General features: G+C 35.8%; 1 protein-coding gene across 1 annotated transcript in view; it reads right to left on the reverse strand.

Moving 5' to 3' along the window:
* Positions 1-776: 776 nt before the first annotated feature.
* Positions 777-16,669, reverse strand: part of pfkfb2 (6-phosphofructo-2-kinase/fructose-2,6-biphosphatase 2) — a 31,142-nt gene continuing 15,249 nt past the window's right edge. Inside the window, 12 exon segments of the mRNA NM_001129923.1 lie at positions 777-1,626; positions 3,063-3,085; positions 3,391-3,570; positions 4,538-4,602; positions 7,234-7,296; positions 8,210-8,339; positions 9,167-9,271; positions 10,230-10,376; positions 13,043-13,250; positions 14,318-14,442; positions 16,225-16,281; positions 16,489-16,563. Of these exon segments, the coding sequence (NP_001123395.1) occupies positions 1,569-1,626; positions 3,063-3,085; positions 3,391-3,570; positions 4,538-4,602; positions 7,234-7,296; positions 8,210-8,339; positions 9,167-9,271; positions 10,230-10,376; positions 13,043-13,250; positions 14,318-14,442; positions 16,225-16,281; positions 16,489-16,563 (1,236 nt within the window). The 3' untranslated portion in view covers positions 777-1,568.

Consider the following 16,669-nt stretch of genomic DNA (forward strand, 5'->3'; position numbering starts at 1 on the left):
GTGCCACTTCCGTAACGTTTCTTCGCCAACATATTTCAGCTGGCAGAGAACAATTAAATATCTGCCTGTCATTGAAAAGACACCTTGTGACATTCAGATCATTCCGATCAGTTATATTGATCCGAATGACAGGTCGCAAAGAAGGTTAACAAATGTTTCTCCACCAGTTGAAGTACACTGACAGTGAAATGTTTGTGTTTGCCAAAGGGCTGCCGAAACCAGTCGAGGCTGCAGCAAAATTGGCCCTTGCTCAGTTCTACATAAAGGAAAGTAAAACCAAACTAAAAAAAAAAAAATCAAGCAACAGTTAATAATAGCACATTAAGACCATTGCTTATTTTAAAAATCTCCATTGAACAGTATTATTTACACCTAAAACTAAACTACTTTTTTAATGCAATGCATTGCATAAAGACTTGTGATTATTTAACTAGAAGCAGTCTGAATTACAGAACCAAAATATTTGTATTTTATTTATGGATCAGATAAAAAAATTAGATTAAATCATTATTTGTCATAAACAAATCTATTAAAGCACCAGTCTGATAAAAAGCCCAGCTAAAAGCTTGCTAGAGAACACAAAGAAAATAACTGCCTCTCTACATAAAAATTGAGTGCAATGCATGTATATTCCCATTCAAGCCTATCATTAATTTTATTTACAGAGCCAATTTTCAACAGCACTTTACTAAATAAAAGGAAAAACTCAATGCACTCTAATGCAGACTACTGGATGTAGTGTTAAACCTAAAAGGAATTAAAAAAAAAAAAAAAAAAAAAACTAATGTGACTTTTATTAAATTGTGATGAATGTTCCTTTTTCACAAAGAAGCAGCTCTATAATAATTTTATACTGTAAATTTAGCCATTGATATACTGAAATCTAAAACTAATTGTTTAAATCCATGCAAAATTTTGAGCCTTTAGGTTAGTGGCACAATTGTGCTGAAGATGACCTGGTCTTTCCTCCACACCATTTGTGCCACTAGGCTTAAGGCAAAGGTACACTGCCCAACATTAACCACATAAGCATAAATAGAAATATTTAAAATGGGGGACTTTAGAACGATAGTGCCCGTTTACACAGATGATGGACAAGGTTTTAAATGATAAAAAAAAATCAAACTAACCAGTGTGCATGCATGGGTAGGATTTTGCTATGTAGGTGCCAGAAACAAGAAAGTTGCAAATTTTCCTAAATTTCTTATATCTACCTTTCTGAAACTGCACATTATAAATTTATTATACGATAATGCCCCTTAGGGGTAAACTCATTTAAATGGTTAATTGTCATATACTTTGGATATTAATTGTACTAACACCACTGTTGAAGTCCATTTCAAAGTTTATCCATTAAGATACTGAAATCACCAGCTGCCTTTTATACAACAGTATGTAGACTATCTGCTGCATACAGATATCCCTTTAAGTCCTTTTCATCTGCAAACAACCCTGTGACAATTAGTTTGACCCTTTCATCCATGAGGCTACTTTGCAGCAAACATGGATCATGTAAAATTATCTAGATAGTTTCCAGATACATTTTCGTTAAATGCAGGAACTGGCAATTACATGGCACCCGTAAAAGACACAAAGGCATCACAACTGTTGGTGTCAGACGATCCCCTGGAAATAAAAGAAAGTTAAGATGTGAAAATAATGTGGTAAAATGTTAGTTATAGTACTCAAGTATTATACTCTCAGTTTCCTTAAAATATTGGGAATTCAAAAAATAAAAAAAGATTAAAAAGAAAAAACCAAAATAACAGATATAGGAAACTACATTTTGTGCATTTTTATGAGAAAGGCTAATGTCATGTAGGGCAATAGTCATGCTATTGATTAGACTGTTATTTATCAACCCTTAGTAATATCTTACACTGCAAACCTGAACTTACATTTTTGTCTAGAGTCAAAATTGCACATATATAAGACTTTATCTATAATCTTCAGCATTTTTTTCTCTTTTTCCTCAACATTGGTTGGTTAATGAAAGCTACTATATTTAAAACACACTATTACTTTTGATTTATGCACCTTACAAGATATTGTCTGTGAAAACTAAAAATAACAGCCTAGTTAAACTGAAATAAAACAAGATAAAAAAAATAACTACTTTGCTCGATCCAGCCAAAGTTTTTAAATCAAAATTAAATATGATACCTATGAATAATTTACCCCATAATATCGCTTTTTGCTACCCACATACCCTCCATATATGCTGCACATGTAACCTGTATCAAGTGCATACAATAGTTTCAACAACAGGCAGACTTACCTTCCAAATACTCTCTACGAGTAAAGTGTTAAAGTTTATAGTTACTGTAAAGGGTGGATAAGGGGGATATGCACAGAAAGTTCCCCTACAGGCTTTCCTACCCTTTCTGGGCACAGTACTTATGCCCAGAATAAAGTTTGTGCAGAAACATTAAATACAATACCCTCCATATGCACAGTGTATATTCGCAGCCTGTCTATGAAGTTGCCTAAAGGAAATGCTACCCTGCTTACATATATGCAGACACCTTATAACCGTCTCCCCAAGTGCCTTTTACTCTTCCCATTAAATTATTGTGTATTAAAATCCTTATATGCTTTTTGCTCTGTTTTACTTTCCACTGCAGCCTTCAGTATGCGTGTATATGTATATATAATGGGGTGCGGCTTGGGCAGATCAATAGAGTAATATTTTTTTCATTGGGGGCCAATTCTGCTTGCTGGCAGGGCCCACAGCCCAGGTGACATGTGGGTTTATAATTGGGGCCCCCTAGGGGGAGGGTGGGACCATAGCAGTATGGGGCTTCATGATAACTAATGGCAGCCCTATATTATATATCTTTCATACTTCTTTTTATTTGCTCTCTTTAAAATATCCCTTCACAATCTCTGCAATAAGTTGGAAACAACAATCAGGGTTGCCAACAAATATCTTTACTGAGGGATGCCTTTAGAAAATAGAGAAAGTGAAGGTTGAACATATCCTCTTTTACATAGTTTTAGAATAGAAAATGAAATCCCTTTAATTGAACGTATTTACATGCTAAAAATCTGCCAGTACTTACACACAGGTATTCTCCAAGGACCGCTATAAAACAAAACAAAACAAAAATTAAACCATGGAAAGCTAACAAAACAAGATCTCTTGCAAAGCTTCTGATACAGTGTCATATAAATATTTGCACATGGACAGAGAACTGGCTAAAGGATTCCGTACCATTACAGTTAATGGTACTGTCTCTGAAAAGGGTACTAAGTGGTGTGTTACAGGGTTCTGTACTGTATTGAATTGGAGACATCTTCAGATAAGTTTTTTCTTGGGCAAAAGGTTTCTCCCTATTCATATACAGTGGCAAAAGCTTTGACTCAAAGTACAGCCATAGTGACACTAACTTGTTTAAATGGGTGTTCCAAACTGTCTGGAGTCATTCTAAATCTGTCCAACCCCACATGGTCAAGAGGTCGACTTCCAACACTGTAGTTTCTTGGGCGCCTGACAGTATCAGAGCTGGACAGGGGGGTAAAGCTGTTTCTTCTCATTCGCATGGGAGCTTGACTTTGATCAAATATGCCCTGAAAACAAATAAAAATTGTTTTATTTTATGGCTTTTAAATCACTTTATTAACATAATTAAAGCATTTAAATAATTCTCACTAACATACTGGACAATGAATACAATACAGAGGTAAGTGAAAAATGGATGGGGAAATCTGGTCTTAAAAAAAGTCTATTGCTTTCTAGTAATATAGTAACATATAGTATATATAAAATTGATTACTTTCTAAAATGTGGTAACAGCAGCACTGTGTACTGGAATAGGCTAACTGGGGGGAAATGCTGTTAAGAAATGCTGGCACAGCATAACTTTTCAGTTAGTTTGCCACCTGTGTTTCATTGCAATGTCAAAATGTCCACTTGGGTACCTCCTAATAGTGCCTAATAGTTTAAAATTCAGTGGTGAGCACAACTTCTCCTTCAACTTCCAATTTGTTAAACCTCTCCACTAGCCCATCTGTCTGTTGGTGATATGTTGATATTTGCAGATCTGTCATTTTTAGAATACACAGAGATTCTTTTATAACCCTTTAAAATAATGCTTTGGACAGTATTTCTTTGGGGATGGCAAGTGTGAGAAAAGGTTTTTGAAGATGTATATTTTAAATTGGTGGCCTCTGAATACTGTGTGGCATAATCCAGAATATACTTTTGGCCTCTAAAACATTTCAGAAACATCCATGATATCAAATGGCTTTGGAAATGTAGCACAGGAGCAGTTCATTGACATTCTGGGGCAACACTTTTACAAGTATGTAAACATCTACACACTGCCTTATTTGCAAAAAGCTTTATGGAGGCTCATTTTAATAGACTATACATTATATCTTTTGAATTATCACGCTAGTTAATAGGAGTAAACTAACTTGCTCTCCTTGCATCACCGGCAAACCCCCAAGGCAATTAATTCCATTATTAACTACCATGTATGTTTCATAAAAGGCAATGAACACTACAACCTTTCCCACCCCCACAAACACTTACTGCCGGCTTTTCACGGTGTGTGTCAACAGCATCCACATTAAGTTTTATCATTTCCACTTTACAACCTTGTTGGAAATACAGAGAGCATTAGAAATTCAAGCAAGCACACAGTATATGTATTAAGCATGCAAGATTATCTACTAATATATAATATAAAATAAATATAAAAAAAGATTTCTATATTAGATATATATGTTTATATATATATATATATATATATATATATATATATATATACATACATACATACATACATACATACATACATACAGTGGTGTGAAAAACTATTTGCCCCCTTGCTGATTTCTTATTCTTTTGCATGTTTGTCACACTTAAATGTTTCTGCTCATCAAAAACCGTTAACTATTAGTCAAAGACAACATAACTGAACACAAAATGCAGTTTTTAAATGAAGGTTTACGTTATTAGGGGAGAAAAAAAACTCCAAATCTACATGGCCCTGTGTGAAAAAGTGATTGCCCCCCTTGTTAAAAAAATAACTTAACTGTGGTTTATCACACCTGAGTTCAATTTCTGTAGGTCACCCCCAGGCCTGATTACTGCCACACCTGTTTCAACCAAGAAATCACTTAAATAGGAGCTACCTGACACAGAGAAGTAGACCAAAAGCACCTCAAAAGCTAGACATCATGCCAAGATCCAAAGAAATTGAGGAACAAATGAGAACAAAAGTAATTGAGATCTATCAGTCTGGTAAAGGTTATAAAGCCATTTCTAAAGCTTTGGGACTCCAGCGAACCACAGTGAGAGCCATTATCCACAAATCGCAAAAACATGGAAGAGTGGTGAACCTTCCCAGGAGTGGCCGGCCGACCAAAATTACCCCAAGAGCGCAGAGACAACTCATCCGAGAGGCCACAAAAGACCCCAGGACAACATCTAAAGAACTGCAGGCCTCACTTGCCTCAATTAAGGTCAGTGTTCACGACTCCACCATAAGAAAGAGACTGGGCAAAAACGGCCTGCATGGCAGATTTCCAAGGCGCAAACCACTTTTAAGCAAAAAGAACATTAAGGCTCGTCTCAATTTTGCTAAAAAACATCTCAATGATTGCCAAGACTTTTGGGAAAATACCTTGTGGACCGACGAGACAAAAGTTGAACTTTTTGGAAGGTGCGTGTCCCGTTACATCTGGCGTAAAAGTAACACAGCATTTCAGAAAAAGAACATCATACCAACAGTAAAATATGGCGGTGGTAGTGTGATGGTCTGGGGTTGTTTTGCTGCTTCAGGACCTGGAAGGCTTGCTGTGATAGATGGAACCATGAATTCTACTGTCTACCAAAATATCCTGAAGGAGAATGTCCGGCCATCTGTTCGTCAACTCAAGCTGAAGCGATCTTGGGTGCTGCAGCAGGACAATGACCCAAAACACACCAGCAAATCCACCTCTGAATGGCTGAAGAAAAACAAAATGAAGACTTTGGAGTGGCCTAGTCAAAGTCCTGACCTGAATCCTATTGAGATGTTGTGGCATGACCTTAAAAAGGCGGTTCATGCTAGAAAACCCTCAAATAAAGCTGAATTACAACAATTCTGCAAAGATGAGTGGGCCAAAATTCCTACAGAGCGCTGTAAAAGACTCGTTGCAAGTTATCGCAAACGCTTGATTGCAGTTATTGCTGCTAAGGGTGGCCCAACCAGTTATTAGGTTCAGGGGGCAATTACTTTTTCACACAGGGCCATGTAGGTTTGGATTTTTTTTCTCCCTAAATAATAAAAACCCTCATTTAAAAACTGCATTTTGTGTTTACTTGTGTTATCTTTGACTAATAGTTAAATGTGTTTGATGATCAGAAACATTTTGTGTGACAAACATGCAAAAGAATAAGAAATCAGGAAGGGGGCAAATAGTTTTTCACACCACTGTATATATATATACCAAATCAAACACAACCAGCACCAAGGGTCTTGTGGTTCAAACAAATATTAGTGTATTATAATTGCATGTACAACCCCCAAAAGGGACCGAAACGTCGGTTGTACATGCAATTATAATACACTAATATTTGTTTGAACCACAAGACCCTTGGTGCTGGTTGTGTTTGATTTGGTATCTATTTGGTATTCCATGCACAGGGGCAGCTACATTGTAGCAACTTTCGGAGTGTGGTGCTGTCATATATATATATATATATATATATATATATATATATATATATATATATAGTTAGTAGGTGAAAATGGATCGCATCACACAGGACTTATAGAAAAAATATAGATTTTATTTGGGTGCAAAGCAAGAAACTGACGTTTCGGCTACAGCAGTAGCCTTTCTCCTACTGCTACTGCTGTAGCCGAAACGTCAGTTTCTTGCTTTGCACCCAAATAAAATCTATCATAACCGAGTTACAGATAAAGCAGTTACTTTGCCATTATTCTAAAAGTATCCAGTATACACAGGCACAGCTATGTGCTTTGCTAGGAGAGCCCAGACCCACAACTTTGGATCTTTAATAACAGTTCATAAAAAGAAAATGAAGGTGGTCTAATTTCATTAACTTTCTGCACCAATTATCTGGGCCATGGATTCTGTATCAAAACTTATTTTACGGGGATACTGGGAGAGCTATTTAGTGTTACATAGCTAGCAATAATACAGCGCTGCGGAATATGTTGGCGCTTTATAAATAAATGTTAATAATACTTTAGGACATCCAGCCATAAAGTTTACCATAGGCAACAGGTGTCAATTTCAGTACAGTATGCAGTGGACATCTCAGGTATGGCAAATCATCTAAAAAAGAAAAAACAAAATGAAGTTGTCAATACAACATTAGTAATACAATGTATATACCAGTTCAGAAGTTAAAGGGTCAGTTTTTTCGTGCTGAAATGAAAGAACTCCAGCTTTCTTTTTTTACTACTGCACCATATATGCCAGTGTATGGTGTATCAGCAGATGAAATGATCTAAAATGTCAACAAACCGACCAACATTCTTGGCAAGAAAATTATTTATCAGTATGTGTAACCAGCTTGTGTAGACTTAGAAATGATTATTTTGGAAAGATTCTGCCATTAAAGCGTTATTTAGCCAATTTTAATCATTTGGCCGAATATAACTGCTGGCAAAGAAACTGTCTCTGGCAACTGGCTGCTCTGGACATGCAAAGGTGATATTTCGCACCTTTAACCTTGGTAGGTTAAAGGCACCCGTCATGCACACATAAAAAGCTGTCCTTTGCAAATGAAACCCATTTTTTTAAATTAAAATATCCATATCTGTTATAAAAGTATTTAAAAATCTGAGATGTCAATCATATATTGCCTGCTCCGCCTCAGTCTCAGTCATAGACGCAGGGCAGCAAAATATTCAGTTATTTCCATATAAGGCAAATCATGGCCAAAATGTGTTACTTACAGAAAACATGTTATTTATGAGCATACAACTGTATTAAACTTAAAGTTTCCTTAAAAAAAGAGGAACTAGAACGCTCGCTGCAGGTACCCCGGGCTGGTGCAGTTTTCTCCTAACAGGGGCACCAGCCACGGGTACAAGGTAAGTGATTAAAGTCACTTGGGGGTGCCTAACATTTTGGTACATGGTAAAGCAACCCTTTAAAAACTCAGTATGCTCCTTTATCAGCCATATTTTTCTAAATATGTACCAATGGGTGCCTTTGGTATTAAAATAAAAAACTTGTTCACCTGCACTTTTGTCCAGGAAATAAGCCAGAAGACATCGCATAACAGCCTGATGACAGATTACAAGAATATTTCCTTGTCGTTCAAGCTCCATAATAACAGGTTCAAGACGTTGCACTAGATCTTGATAAGACTAAAAAAAAAAAAAAAACATTAGACATTTCAAAAAGCTTCCAAACTATAATTCAAAAGAAATAAAATTTAAGTGATGTCCCTTCTTAATTCCAGATTTTCCAATAGACTTCCCATACATTTTTCAGATATATTTTTGGAATTATGACCTATCCCTCCAATCATAACTGCTTTAGCTGAAGAACAATGTCAACTTTTAATGTGCTTGTATATTTATGATCATTTTCCTGCGGCATGGCAGATTTAAGTTTCAGCTTCAAGTCACAGATGGATAAGTCTTTAGTTTAGGATTTTTCTGATATAAAAGAATTCTTGGTTCTTTAACTAAAAGCAAAGTGCTCAATTTGTGAGTAGCAAACATCCCCAAGCCATTAATCTGCAGCCACCATTATTGATAGAATCCTAATTATGAAAATCTGAACATCCTTCTAAGTTAACAGGAACAATCAGGCTCTGATCTCACCGTGGTTCAAGTGAGGATCAAAGCCATACAAATTGCTGTGTAACCATATCCAAAGTGACAGGCTGCAGTTACTTTTTTTCTGGCCTTTTTTCCACCTATGGTCGCAAATCTCATTAACCTTCACATCAAGGAAATTACATAAAAAAAACAATATAATTGTTTTGTCATCCGAAAAATATTTCTCATTTGCACTATACTAATCGTTTTTAATAACTAATCTTACTATAGAAAAGCCAAAAGTAGTGTACTTCTGCAACTAAAACACACAGTGAAAGGCACATGATTAAATATTACCCAAGATGCCCTTGTGCTGTTTTTGTAGCCAGAGCTTGCATAAATGCAAAGAAAATAATCTTAATAGTCACCTCTCCACCAGGGTAGCGATAAAGATATTTATCCTGATCCCTGAGCGCAAAGTCTTCTGGGTATTTTTCTTTAATCTCATCATAAGTCATCTCTTCACAAACGCCCTGAATGAGACCAAATAATTAGTACATTTTTTACCGCAAGCCTGTTAAATACAATAGCAAACTATGTGGTATTAGATTGCACACAGAACTTATTTTGCCTTCTTTCCCACAAATGTCTACAATTTCAACCTAATAGAATTACAGGCCTGTAATATATTTTTTGAGGGCTTGTTTGTTCAAGAATATATTGCTTTTGTACATGGATAGGTAAGCAGCTGAAGCAGCAGTAGCAGCAAATGTGATATTAATATGTCCCCCTAAGGCCTGCTTTCCATTACTTAAGGCTCCTTGTATGACTCATTTTGAAAATTACATCCAGTAGGCTGTAGGTTCCTATTTCTGTAAATTGATAAATGCTTAATTCCCACTTTGATTTCTTAAAGGAATATGGTCATGGGAAAACATGTTTTTTTTTCAAAACGCATCAGTTAATAGACCTTTACAGCAGAATCCTGCATTGAAATTCATTTTTCGCAAACAGATTTTTTTATATTTAATTTTGAAATTTCACATGGGGCTAGCCATAGTCTTCATTTCACAGGGTGCTACAGTCATGTGACTTGCTCTAATAAACTGCAGTCACACTTTACTGCTGAGCAGCAAGTTGGAATGATATCACCCCCTTCCCCCCAGCAGCCAATAGGCAGAACAATGGAACGGTAGTAAGACAGCAGCTCCCAGTAGGTATTAGAATAGCTGGCTTGGGACTCCTTCAGTGCCATACCCAGTTGGACCATTGCCAACAATGCTGTTCAAGCATTAAGCATTGTTTTAACTCTTCTCTACTTACCTTATTCATGATGGCACAAGGATAACGTGAGTAAACTAGGTGTAATACATGTGTGTTTTATTAGTGTATACACATTTAGACCTGGGTTGGGACCTTGCATAAGAGACAGCTAGATACAGCAGCAGTGAACCCCATAGGTTGATTTTATTCAATACTTTCATTACTTACAGCATCAATTTCATTAAGTATTTTCCATTGCTCATACGACACACCAAGTGCTTCTGCCGTTTGTATTGTTCTCTTGAGCTGGCTGGTCCAAACTTTAAGGTCCACAATTTCCTGTTCCTCAATAAACTTTCTTAATGCCTGGGCATACTAATAAATGCAATAAGGTAAATAATTATATATACATATATATATATGTGCACACTACTAACAATGATTATACCTGGGTGCAAGAGCAAATATAGTACAATAAAGCAATAAATAAGTAAATATAATAAGTGTCAGCACTCACAGGACTCTGTCCTGACAAAAGTCCCTGTGGGGGCCTGAAACATTGAGGTCTGTAATGTTCCTTTTTCATATTTTGTAATAAAATATATATATATTTATTTTTATATATATATATATATATATATATATATATATATATATATATATATATATATATATATATATATATATATACACACACACACACACATATACAGTATATACACACACATATATATATATATATACACACAATTTATATAATTTATGTATATCTATATACACACATAATATTATATACATACACACAATGATCCCTAATTTTCTTTTTCAAAAGCCAACCTTTTTTTAAATTGAAAAAAGAATTTGAAGTTGTCTATACCTATATCTGCTTCCAAAACCATGCTGACAGAAAGGTAAGTAAGACCTTCAATCATAACCATTATTAGGAACAAATTAAAACAATCACCTATTTAGCCACAAATAATACATCAAATAATTCCCATACAAACATGGTTATTTAATTAAAGGTACTAAGTTTGCCCAGGAGCATTAACTTATCGCAACCAATCATCAGGTAAAATTTATGGGTCATCTGCTTAAAAGCAAACATCTTATTGGTTGCTAGAGATTACTAATCCTGTGGAAATGTGGTGCCTTTTATTACATATAATGCTATGTCTCTAAAACCAAATGATAATTGCTGCTACTCTACCCCAATGTGCCTGAACATGCTTCCAATTACACGGTGCTACACAGGTTGAGCACAGAATGCATAGTTTAATAGTAATAATGCCACTAAAACCTATCTAGCGCATACCCCCATTTATGTAATTAAAGGCAATACGCTTACCCAGGTGAAATAACACATAGCAACAATTACAATGTTTTCTTTTATTTTTAAAAGCTGATTTCAGCTTAAATATTGATTAATTTGCTTTTTAATTGGCTTTTTGGTATTCTACAGGGATCCTATATAGGTAGGTCCCCATTGAGAACAGGAAGCCTTCAAGAATTCCATCAAAGGGTGGGCCCTGGTTTATGCACCTGAAGGCTGCCCAGAGGGACCTTAGGTTGTTTCAGAGCAACAACCTCTGTGGTAGCCTATATGAAGCTCCTTAATAATTGAGTTGGCTAGCCTAGCTCATGTCCAAAAATAACAAATAAGAGGAATGTAGACAAACAGTGTAAATATTTACAAAAGACACAGAGACACTCTTTATCCGCTCCACTCTAGACCCATTTAGTAGCCTCTGTCAGGGAAAGGAGAATGGGGGTAAGACTGGGGGAACATCCAAAACACATGATCTGCTTGTTGGAACTTGGCAAAGGCTGCAAAGGAATCTGCAACTTCTACAGGGGAGCAAGGGAAAACAGCTGGGAGACCCTGGGCTGCCTCAATGTTAGGCATTTTCTAATCCCCAGTTAACATTTGAATTAACTCAGAATATTTTCTACATCATATTAGAAGACTATTTGCAACAGGTTTTCATTTATTATGGTTTTTCAATTTGCTTTTTTGAGTTTGCTTTTTGTTCAGCAGCTCTTTGGCATGAATCTTGATCAGTTATCTGGTTGCTACAGTCCAGTGACCAGGCAGCAGTTTAGACAGGATGATATATGAGAGAGGGCCTAAAAAGAAAGATAGCTTTTTTTTGGCTGTGGAGGTCAGTGGCCACATCTAACAGCTAAGAGGTAAAAGACGACAACACGTAAAAAAAAAAAATGAAGACCAATTATAAATTTGCTAGGAAAAAGGCATTCTATAACATAAAGGTAAACCACTCTAACTTTTACAAATACAAATTAAAGGAGAACTATTATGAAAATGTTATATAAGCTTCATTTCATGAGAATAAGGCACTTTTTAAATATAATCAATTAAAATTTATTTTATTATTTTCCATTATCCCGCTCTCATCAATCTGTCACTCTTCTAGAGTAGGAGTCAGATTTTGATTGCATTAGCTCTAATGCATTGTCTAGGCCAGTGATTTCCAACCATTGGCAAGTTGCTCACCAGCCTTTTAGATGTTGCTCTCAGTGTCCCCAAAGCATATGGGTTATTTTTGAATTCCTGGCAAGTTTTAGCTGAATTAAAACAAATTGCACTACCCAACAAAGTCTCCTGTAAGCTAACCATGTGCATGGAGGCTACCAAATAGCCAATCACAGCCCTTATTTGGCACCCCATGAACTTTTATGATGCTTGTATTGCTCCCCAAGTCTTTTTACATTTGACTGTGGTTCACTAAACTAAAAAAGGTTGGAAACCCCTGGTCTAGGCAAAGGGAACACACACCACCAGTGTATTTTACCTAACTGTTTCAAAATAACATTCTGACATACATGAGACAATTAACTTCATTATTTCAAAATCGGTATGAAATTTTAGAAAGTTCATTTTCATGAGTTCTCCTTTAAACAAAGGGCTAGTTTGACATTAATTTTACTAAAGATTAATGAGATACAATGCAATCATTATAAAATGCAATCACTGGAAGATAGAATAAAATGGAATTCCATTACTTAGAATAAGTACTTACTTGTTTTCCTCTTGCAGACAGCCCCGAGTCTCCTCCAATCTTCCCTACAAGGTTACACTCACTTTCCCCATGTCGACATAAGTAGATGGTTCGAGGCTGGACATGTATGTTCATGAGGTAGTAGACAATTTTACTCTGGATATAATCCTGCACACGGTTAACAAGGAACCTCTGTCCAACGTTGATGACTTTAATAAGGGAATGATCCCTACAGCAGAGAGCAATTTCCCGTTTCAGACAAAATATTTTGAAGGTTTTTAAACTCAAGCATGCCTTACTAATGGAAGCATATTAAAGAAATGCTGTTTGCTGGCTATGCAACTGGTCATGGGAAGAAACAGGTCTCAGTTACAGCCAAGGTTTCTAATTTTTATAAATGAGGCAACCACCAAAACAGTTCTGCATTTGAAACTTTTAACAGTTCTTGCAACACAAAGAAAAAACTAATTTAAACTTGTTAAAGGGAGCTATCACTATGATACGAAAAATCCACTTAACTACAGTGGGTTTTTAATAAATATGTTCTATGTGTGAATTCTTCAGTGCAATATTTTTTGCACATGCAACACACCCAGCTTCAGTTGCTGACAAAGTTCATATCAAGATTACGTTAACATCAAAGCAAAGCTTTTCAGATTGAGAGGGGTCTAAAAGCAGGCCATAAACGTAATTTACAGAAAGGGTCTTACTCTGAACGGAATTATATCAGATTTTTAAGATGGAAAAAAACACAATATATAGTAGTCAGACAAACAATTAACTAAATAAAACTTTCATTTAAGTAAAGTTTGTTTTGCTGTAAAATTTTATGTTGTGGTGTTGAAAAATAAGGGGGAAGAGTTTAAGTCAAAGGGACTCTAAATGCAATTAAGGGACAGTTTACCCTCTTTTTGCCATAAGTATAATGAACAGGACTTTCTTGAGATAAACAAGGAAACTAACTACTCTATGTTTAGTCCATGTGAGGTAGATCATTAGATAAGTGCACATATAATTCCCATGCATAATGGACTTCTGTTTATCCATGTATTGGAAATCTAATTATTTTCCTTGCAAAGACCAAACATAAAGTAGCTTCATTTTCCATGTTTATTGCAAGAAATAACAAACCATGCACTAAAAGTATGTTTATACTTGCATTGCATTTATGTTAAAAAAAGGACTATTACTGCTCCTTTAAGTAAAAATATCAGTTCTTATAGCCACTACAACGAACCAACATGTATGACTATTACTATAATAGTTACTATAAAAAATGGGATGTTTGTACCATACTTGTCATAAGAATCAGGGTCCAATGGCTCATAGGTAACTTTATAACATTCAATCCGCTTGAGGAAATCATCCATGACATTCTCCCGGTTTCTCTCAGGATAATCAGGGCTGGACACTTTTACTTCCTGGAGGAAAAGAGAAAACAGTTGATACCGATAGATATTGATTGTACCTGTGTTAGCAGAATGCAAAAAAAGGAATATTAGAAACTTAGGGCATGGTCAGACGAAGCATATCTGCACTTCTCTCAGCCCTGCGCTTTTCTGCCTGGCTGAGAGAAGCGGATCCACTTCGGTATGCCGCTGTGTGTGCACTAGAAGCAATGGCAATAGCATGATTTCGCACAAACAGAGTGAAGCAGACCGGCGGTCGGTGTGGAAATTCGCATTTTCAAGGCCGACCTCCAATCTACTCCGTGACATACCGAAGCAGATCTGCTTCTCTCAGTCAGGCAGAAAAGAGCAGGGCTGAGAAAAGCGGAGATACAGTTTGTCTGATAATGCCCATAGTGTAATAAAGATCTACAAAGCTAGCCCTTCCAAAACTGTAATGTAAGTGAAAAATCATCCACAAGTCCATTGGCAGATTTTTCCAAAACTGAACACTCTGACCACACTTCCCTTTCATTACATGCAAATTTTTTCATTCTTTTTAGTGCTCTCATGCTTTAGTGGGTGATTTTCTTTTTGAAACATTTAACTAATCTAGTAAAATAAATTAATATACAAAAATACATGCAAAAACAAACAATAACCAACACAAGCGGTAGAGAGGGCCCTGCTGTGTTCATTTTTTCAGCAAACATTCCTTCTGGTACTGTACTATCTTTTCCTAATCTGTCCACAGCACAGATGTCCTGGTCTTTTCATAGACAAACTTTCTTACCCTGATGTTCATTCTAGACATGAAAGTTTCCTCCTGCACATCTCCTAAGTAGATCTAATCTGTTTTGCTTCTTTCTAATGGTAGACTCATGAACTCTGACATTAGTAGTGACAAGAGCTACCTGTAAGTCCATGATGAAATTCTGGTATGCAAAACTGCATACTCGAGCAGTTTCAGGCAGAAATATGCTGTTGTGCGCCTGCACCAAAGTGGATTCAATGCTTCTAGGTGCAGTCACAACTTAAAGATTTTTAGAGCAGAGGGTCTGATTCTTGGCAAGCATTATCTGCTTACCATGGATCAGGCCCATGTGGCATTACCCTTAGTTGTCTGATGTCCAGTTGTGGCCAAATTTTTAAGAATACCTTCCCAGACTCATAGGCATGCATCATTTTTTTAACAATGTCCTAATAATTTGCACTTAATTCTAATTTTAGGTATCTAAGCCACTGATTAATGCAGGGGGTGTACTTACATTTGCAACATGCAAAATTATGTTTAATTACACCCTGTATGATATTTGTGCATTTCTTAAATATCACCTTTAGCTATAAATATGGTTTAAAATGAAGCTCAAATATACGAATGCTAAAAAAGTAAAAAATTGCCATGGTGTATTTACTGTAAAACATGACTGCTTTAAAAAGTTATTACGCTGATAGTAGAGTGAAGACTAACTGCAAGTTGCCACTTATTTTCCTTGCGGTTTTCAAACACACACCATCCACAGTATGGTATTACTTCCAAAACACAATGTAGAAACATGCAGGACACAGCAGTACCTGCAGTCTGCAATTCACCTTTCATTGGTGCATATCATTACATGTTTTGGGAACTAGTCCCTTTTTCAAGCGATCATTTGAAAAAAAGGGACTAGTTCCCAAAACATGTTATGAAACATGAAAGTTATTGACATTTCTTTGCAAGCAGATCAATGTTTGTTTCATAAAATTTGAGTCAAGTATACTTGTTTAATAAACAAATCTTGTTAAATATATTGCTATGTTTAGAAGAATACAAACCATGATATTAGCAGCAATGACTTCAGGATCGTCACATTCAGATTCAACAAAAAATACCTAAAAAAAAAAAAAAAATGTATTGTAGAATTATTTTTATTAAATAAACTAAGCAGTTTGATAGCAAAACAACAGTAGGGCTTTACTGGATATAATGACAAAAAGTATACCTGTCTGTTCCTCTGAAAATTACGTGACCAATTAGTAATATCTTATATTGTTTTTTTTTTTCAAGTGAAACGGATAGAAAATGCTGGATACAAATACCTTGAAACCATTTTCTTTCGCAAAGTTTAGGAGCATATCTCTTCTTTCTCGTGTTGTATTAGTTGCATCAAACACCTGTCATAAGTTACAATATTTATTAAGACTGACAACAGCTGTAAGTCCAGTAAGCATCATAAAGTTTCCTACTATAATAACTTATTGCACAGGACAAAAATATTTT

Source organism: Xenopus tropicalis, chromosome 2 (assembly GCF_000004195.4).
Source record: "Xenopus tropicalis strain Nigerian chromosome 2, UCB_Xtro_10.0, whole genome shotgun sequence".
NCBI classification, from domain to species: domain Eukaryota; kingdom Metazoa; phylum Chordata; class Amphibia; order Anura; family Pipidae; genus Xenopus; species Xenopus tropicalis.